Source organism: Quercus lobata, chromosome 11 (genome assembly GCF_001633185.2).
Source record: "Quercus lobata isolate SW786 chromosome 11, ValleyOak3.0 Primary Assembly, whole genome shotgun sequence".
In the NCBI taxonomy this organism is placed as follows: domain Eukaryota; kingdom Viridiplantae; phylum Streptophyta; class Magnoliopsida; order Fagales; family Fagaceae; genus Quercus; species Quercus lobata.
The window spans coordinates 53517411-53525650 of NC_044914.1; the positions used below are offsets into that span (position 1 = coordinate 53517411).

Sequence of the window (8240 nt, forward strand, 5' to 3'; positions counted from 1 at the left end):
TGGTGGAAAGTAGTTACCAAATGAATATGAGTCAAGTGGGTCATAGCCCTTCAAAAGGCATATTTGGAGAGTTACTTTAATTTATTTTAACGTTCACAAAGCATTATAGCATTTTGTCGAACTTGAATTGAAAATGAGTTAAACCCCTTAAACAAACCAATTGATCTTTTGCTCATCAGCTTATACAAACGGCACTCTCTCTATTTTCAACATAATGTATTACAACTTATCTTGTATATACCTATATAAAGAACAATTAACACAAGACGGCCAATTGAATAAGCAATTCCCGGAGGCCCATATACACATCCAAAATGGTTATAGGTTTAATTTCTTACTAATGTATCTGTCATTAAGGCTTGTAGAAGTTGGCTTTTAGGCCTTTGTCAGCTAAGGTCCAAGCCGCTGCAATAACTATTAGAACAGTCAAGACAATGCCAAGGCAACCTAACCCCATGTTTATAAACCAAACCAAACCATTTGGTCGAGGTTTCTTCATTGCAATCCACATGAAGCATGGATAAGCAAAAGTTAAAGGCAATGTAGCACCTCCAACTAAAGGTGCTAGGCTTCCCAAAAATGGGAAAGTCACAGAAAGAAAGAAAGCCAACCCTCCACAGAAAATGCGAAGGAATGTGCGAACCCACTTTGGGCATGGCTGATTTTTCTTGCTTGTGTATCCAACTTCCAAGTTGTCGAAAACAACCATGGCGTAAACTTGGAATTTACATAAACAGTTCACCAAAACTAGTAGGTAAATTGAAGTCATAATTAACTTCGAGGTGTTTGGTCCGTGGATTTGTGAAAATGCAGTCAACAATCCTTGTCCTCCACTATACGGTACCTGTCATTCATAAATAAATAAATATAAAAAAAAAATATTAATAACAAAAATAATAATTAATAAAAAAAAAGTCTTACAAGTATCCAAATTAACACATTTTTTGCACTATCAACTTAAATTTTTAGTCCTTTAAGATCTTACAAGTATCCAAATTAACGCCTATGTTAAGATTTCATATCTTTGAGGGACGAATTGTGATCATGTGCCTTGTATGTGACCACATTTATTATTAAAAAATAAAATAAAATAAAATAAAAGTGATACAAAATTATTTATCTCCAATTTGACTAAATTCAAGCCTTTTAGTCAGAACAAAATCATCTATCTCCAATTTCCAAACTATCAATTCGTAAGTTCACAGCACCCCAAAACAAATAAAAATTTCAAAACCCTTTGTAGAGAGGGAAAATTTCCGACCTATCACAAGCTGACACGTCACATTACCAAGTCCACAAAATACAGCCAATTACAGAACACCATGTATTGCTGCTAGGTTTTGCTATCACTATTCAGAAGCCAACAAAAATTTGCCAAGTGTCATGCAAGAGCCAATCACGCATCAACGCACGTGTAAGCGATGACTCAAGCAGCCTCGCACGTGTAAGCGATGACTCAAGCAGTCTCGCACGTGTAAGCGATGACTCAAGCAGTCTCGCACGTGTAAGCGATGACTCAAGCAGCCTCGTACGTGTAAGCGATGACTCAAGCGGACCAATCAAGCTGTGACATGTGTCACCAATCAAGCTCCGCCACGTGTCGCTCACCCACCCCAAAACTCCTATAAATAGAAGCCTTCCTGAGACATTTAGGGGACCAGAATTCAAAAGTGAAAAAGCTCTGTGAAGATCAAGCCTCAAAGCCTTCAAGAACTTCAACCCCAAAATCGAAGAACATTTGAAGCAGAATCATCCAGATCATCTGCCTAGATCCTAAAGTTCACGGGAATCAAGCCAAAAGTGTCCGAAAACATTAACAACTCACAAATCATTGAAGCTCAACGGATTCAAGCCTCTAAAGCTCCGAAGAACTTCCACCACAAACCTTCGAAGACGAAGAACGCACGAAGAACGCACGAAGAACACGAAGAACGCGAAGAACAAAGGATTTCTAAACAAGCTCATAGCCAGAGATTCATTGTAATTCCGTTTCAGTAGTCTTCGATCCATCCCTCAACCAAATTGAAGGATATTTTGTGTTCAAGTCAAAACCACATTACCACAAATCCAATCAATAAGTCTTGCAAGGAGATCGAATCAGAGGATCACTCTTTTGTAATTCCAGAGAATTGTACCACACAATCATCAATATAAATTCGCATTTGTGAAACTATTTTACTTGTTTGATTTATTTCAAACTAGAAATTTAGTCGCTTACACCCTTAACCTGAATCTGACATATGTTAGAAAACGCGACTATACGTCCGGCTCAAATTACCCCTGGAGCAGCGTTATTAAAAAACCCAGCTTAAAATATCGTTTTTAACAGTGCATCAAAGTAGACCATAGTGGATGGAGCGTTCCTTGGGTCTAGTTTGGCCCAAGCCCAACGTCCAATTCCACCCCAAGGAACAAGGGGAGGGAAATAGTGCAAATGGGAGAGAGATCAAGGGAATTAGCCTTGGAGAGGTAGGCAGAGAGAGAAAGCGAGAGAGGGTTAAGAAATGAATTGCTGAAACTGATAGAATTTGTTTAACATAGGGGTCAATTTGGATATAATTGGGATGCCTCAATTGTGTAAAATTCAAATTGAATTTACATGAACATTGACAATTGACCCAAACCTCTGTGACGTTTTTGCATTTTGACTTTTTTTTTTTTTAATGGTTTGTTCGAGAAACAATACGCCTATACCTAAAAAGAAGTGGGATTTAAAAAAAAATATATATATATATATATTTATACATTCTAAGAGTCCGTTTGTGATCTGTTTATTTTGCTAAAACTGAAAGCTTTTTGTTAAAAGTATTATAAATAAAGCTAAAAGTTAGCTGAAATAGTATAGTGGGATCCATAAATAGTACCAAAAAGTATGTTGGGACATATAAGTTGTAGCAAACAAATAAGCTAAATGGTAAAATAAGTTGGTAAAAATAATTTTTGCCAAACAGACACTAAAGGTCTATTTGGATACTGCTTATTGCTGAAAACTGAAAACAATGTAACAAAATAATTTTTAAATGTGTGAATAGTTCCACGGGATCTAGTTTTAACTTAATATTTGCGTTTTTCTGTACTTGCGGGTCCCATGAACAGTGCATGGGACCCATAGAAAAAACGCCAAACGCTCCAACTTTCATTTTTTAGTGCAATCCAAACTCAACCTAAAAGTGCATTTTAAAACCACCGTCTCAAACATGAACTTGTTTGACTGATGAAAAAATCGTGATGATATAAAATAAATCTCTTTCTTAGGAAAGTATATAACAAATCTCAATAAGTTCAAAAAAAGAAAGATTTGCTTACCTTGTTTCCGTAAGCCCAAAATCCACCTATTGCAAGGGGATATTGGCACATAGCAATTACTATGTATGATATTGTCACTCCTATGCACATTGACATATAGGATGTTTGTTTTGGACTTGAAGGCAATGTTCCCTGCAAAATTAAAGACATTTTAACTTAATATTACATTCAAATCGAGATGAAAAATGTATCTATTCGACATGTAGTAGTAATAGGATGTTAGTGGTTTAAGTCTTATTGTAAACTTCAATTCTTTCTAGTAGATTTGCTTTTTACCTTGAGGATAACTAGGTTAAATCCTCCCCAGGTTTTTTACTGGTTTGGTTTTCTTAGGTGATCATAGCATTGTGTTCTTTATTTTCCGCTGCATTATAAGATATGACTTTACTATTTTAACCTAGATCTGAATAATAGACCTAAGTATTCACTTGGTTAATTAATTAGGTTAAACAATCTAGTTTACAAGGGTGTAAAAATGTTCAAATAATGTATTCGTAAACCATTGTTAACCCTAAAACCCAAAAAAAAAAAAAAAAGTGTAATTCTAAACTTTTTGAAAAGGAAAAGGATTTTTTTTTTTTTTTTGTTAGATAAATATTGAGAGAGGAAGAGGTGGAGTTCAAATCACTAACATGAACAACATTAAACTATCATTGGAACCTGAAAAGAAAAAAAGTAGAAAGGATGTTAGAGATTCTAACCTGTATCGCGAGGATAACATTATGTCCTTTGAATGTAAGGGCAATAATCCCAAGGGCATTCAACACATCACTAAATTTTTCCACGTTAGATTTCAATTTGTCAGATTGACCGTAGGATATGCCTATGGGCCTATCTTTGGTAATTGAGAGAGCCCAAATCAAAGTAGAATATAGAACAACTGTGATGGCCCCAATTAAAGACACCCAAGCTATAGAGTTCAGGTTTGGTAGTTGGGCTATAAGTATTGCTAAGCACGTGAACACCAAGAACCACTCTGTATTTGTCAATGATTTAGCATGACACATGGCATCACGATCACATAGGGTTTTGAATATAAGGTCCAGCGTCTTTCCTCCAGTAATAATTAGAATGATACATGTACTCCCTGAATTGTATAATAGAGGGAATTGGGTAAGCAACTTCCCTAGTTTTGGACCTGCATATAGTAATGAATTATGACTTAAGATAGTATAGAATTGAGGAAGAGAAAACATGTCATTGATCTTAACTAATTTATTGAGTATCCATAGCCGATCCAAAATTTTGGGACTAAGGCATTGGTGTTGTATATAATAACACATTATCACCCTCCTATGCATCATGGGTAAGACCTTTGTCATTTGGCCTAATTTTATTGAATGTTAATTGGGGAACACAGTTTGTATTAGTCCCACTTCTTGTTAAATTTAGTAAGTTGTGAGAACTTTGCAACACATTATTAGAACAAAAGCAATTGGATGTTAACTAGGGAAATGAGAATACAATTTAAATTTGTCTCACGTGTTGTTAAAGTAGTAAATTGTGAAATATCAAATATAGATTTTACTTTATATATATAATTATTTAAAAAGAAACTACTTTCATTATGTACTAATCATTATATATAATCAAGATAATTATTAAAAAATTGTATTTTTTTTATTGAGATAAAAATAATAACGACCCACAAGTTAAAGAATCATGAAAAACTAATGAGCCTTGTACGTGATAATAATAATAAATATTCAACTGTGAATTATAATATATAATACATTTCAGAAGGAAAAATATGCTTTTCAACAATTTATTGGCTTTTACACAAAAGATATTGTAGTTGGGTGTATTTTTCTTGATATTTGCATGCTAATGAACTCTAATCGATAAATTGGCACCTACTCCCCTTATAAGCATTCGGTGCGGGGTGAAAACATGAAGTTATTAGATTAGGACTTATCGAGTGCATGTGTAACTTATTAAAAAAAAAAAAAAAGCGATTACAATTTGACTTTTAAAAAAGAAAAGTTTAAAAAATAAAATAAAATTTAATAAAATATTAAATATATTTTATCTTGTGCTTTTAGAATATTTATTAACAAAAAGTAAAATAATAATAATAATAACAACAACAACAGGGGTTCTATACTAACCAAAAGAAGCTAATGCAAGGTGCATGTATCTGCTGTAGCGGATTCCAGAAACTGATTCATGGAGTCGAACGAGAATAAATATGGTATTGAGCTGCCACGCAAATGCTAGTGACAAACATATTATACCCCATGCCCTGCAACCAATGAAATTACGTCTGTAGGAGCTTGATTTTAGCTAGTCATCAAATTCTCATTTAATTCTTTCTTTAATTTACACTATGCATGCACAGAGGAAGAAAAATGAGTATCACGTGAAAGTGTCTCAGGTCTTAAGAAAAGTGAGCAAAGAGCAATGTATATATATATATATATATATATATATATATATATATATTTTGGTCATAAATGGGGGGAAAAATCTATAAAATCTTGTACTATGGATGTATGGTTGTAATATTTTATGATAATTTTAGCTTAATAACTAGTAAAACATGTTAAGTAACACGCTACGCTATATTTTCTTTAAATGATCAAATAGACAGTTTCATATATTGACACAATTATAAATAATTATTAATAATAATTAATATAATTATCAAATTTCATAGTTGGACAAATAGTAAAAGAATTCTAAGGAAAAAGAAAAGTAAATAGTAAAATAAAGGGGAAAAAAATCATACTTTGATAAACTTTAATGTGTATTGCATGGTTATTGATTAGTTACACATATAAGCTTCTTCCCAAATATATTGTCATATTTTGAGCATAAGCTTGCCTTTACATCAAGTCTAAAAGGTTGAGGTTGATTGATTGTTTAATAAATAAAAAATAAAGAAGTTTTTTTTTTTTTTTTTTCCCCCAAGTTATATGGTCATACTTTGAGAGCATAAGCTTGCCTTTACATGAAGTCTAAAAGGTTAAGCTTGACTGATTGTTGAATAAAATAAATAATAAAGAAGTTGGTTTTTTTTTTTTTTTTTTTTTTTTTTTTTTTTCGGTTTGTGCATAACAGATCAATTTTCAGCCGGGTACTCAAACATTCCATTTCTTCCTATACTGAGACTATAAATTGTTTATTTTATAACTTGAAATTTGAATAGATTAAATTCAGTAACTAAAAGTAGATACAAATAAACATCATATATCAATGAAATGTAACTGTTTTTCAAGTTTTAATTGACAAATTGACCAAACCATATAAGGGTAAAATGAAATTTATAATTCTCTATCGTCATTCTTTGACATTTACTACACTTCTGTGTCACAGATCTTAAGTAAAATTGACTAACGTCATTCTTTGACATTTAGGGTCCGTTTGGATACAGCTGAAAACTGAAAACTGAAACTGAAAACTGAAAAACACTGTAGCGAAATAATTTTTAAATATGTGAATAGTATCGTGGGACCCATTTTTAATAAAAAAGTTGCTGAAAAGTGAAATTTGTGGGTCCGTGAACAGTACACGATGTGCTATGATTGGTCCAAAAAAATTTGAAAAGTCAAAATTTGCGGCTACTGTTCATTGAACAGTGCATGAACAGGAGCCGCAACACTCAAAACGCTCAAAAACGCGTGAAAAAAAAAAAAAAAAAAAAAAAAAAAAAAGACAAAACTGAAACGCGGAAGTTTTCATCCCAATCCAAACGCATTCTTAGTATGGAAAGGACCACTGGGTTAGGGATGGCAATGGGGCGGGGCGGGGCCGAAGGATGGGATCTTCGCCCCCGCCCCGCATGGATTTTTCTTGCCCCATCCCCGCCCCGCCCCGCATGATGGGGAAAATTTATTGCCCTATCCCCGTCCCTTAAGGCCCCGTGAAGACCCGCAAAGCCCCGCCCTACACTGTAAAACTCTATTTCTTGTTAATTTTCCCTACAACTATTACCATTTTTTCAAATAAAATGACATGTTTCAATGACAAAAATATACTTGAAATTATAAATAAATTTATTCTATCGAATCAAACTAATTTTTAGCAAATACTAAATCATATTATCTAAATATTTAACAAGATAATATCACAACAAAAATCTCATAGTATGACACAATAAAATAATCCAAACTCCTAATACATAGCAAAATAAAAATTGCCTAGTTCTTCAAAAAGAATCTCCACTTAAATAAAATAAGATGATGATATTTTTGTTTAAATAGTAGGGTTTTAGGGTATGAAAAAATTACCTTTTAACCCTTATTAATGCAGGGCGGGGCGGGGATGGGGTGGGGCGGGGCGGGGTTGGTCTAAAAAATGTAAACCCATCCCCACCCCGCCCCGTGGTGCGGGTCTAAAATCTTGCCCCATCCCCGTCCCACCACCTTTGCAGGGTGGGAAAAACCCGCATGGGGCGAAGCGGGGAGGGGCGGGTCAAGCGGGGCGGGGCAAAATTGCCATCCCTACACTGGGTGTAATCTTCAGTGGTCCCCGTGATTTCTTTTCTTTTCTGTAGGAGCTTGATTTTAGTTAGTCATGAAATTCTCATTTCATAACCCATCCTTTTCTCTTTGGATTTATGAACAATTAATGGCTTTATTAGTTAAGCAAAATTGAACTCAATCAAGACAACTTAAATCATTGCAAAAGATAGCTTACCATCCAAGTGTGGCAAATGCAACAGGAAGTAAAAGAGCTGGCAATCCAATTCCCGAACAGAGTAAATGAAACACTGCAAAAAAGGTGTTGCCATTCCTGGACTCAGTGATGGGAAGCCAAGCTTCCTGTGGATTGTGCTGATAACCTTGCAAACTTGCAGATGTAGTAACATCTTTTGAGGGTTCACTATCTATAATGATTATCATTTGCATTGGCTCTCCCAGGGTTTTGGTATTGGAACGTGAAGCTGGGAGAGGCATAATTTTTCTATAATTTGGTTCTAGCATTTCTGCCAT

The 8240-nt window shown here is 34.2% G+C and overlaps 1 protein-coding gene across 1 annotated transcript; it reads right to left on the reverse strand.

Moving 5' to 3' along the window:
• Positions 1–352: 352 nt before the first annotated feature.
• Positions 353–8240, reverse strand: LOC115967146 (lysine histidine transporter-like 8). Its single transcript, XM_031086222.1, has 5 exons — positions 7945–8240; positions 5415–5548; positions 4008–4444; positions 3307–3438; positions 353–844 (listed from the first exon to the last, which is right to left on the reverse strand). Exons 1-5 carry the CDS (start codon positions 8238–8240, stop codon positions 353–355), a joined length of 1491 nt encoding a protein of 496 aa, XP_030942082.1.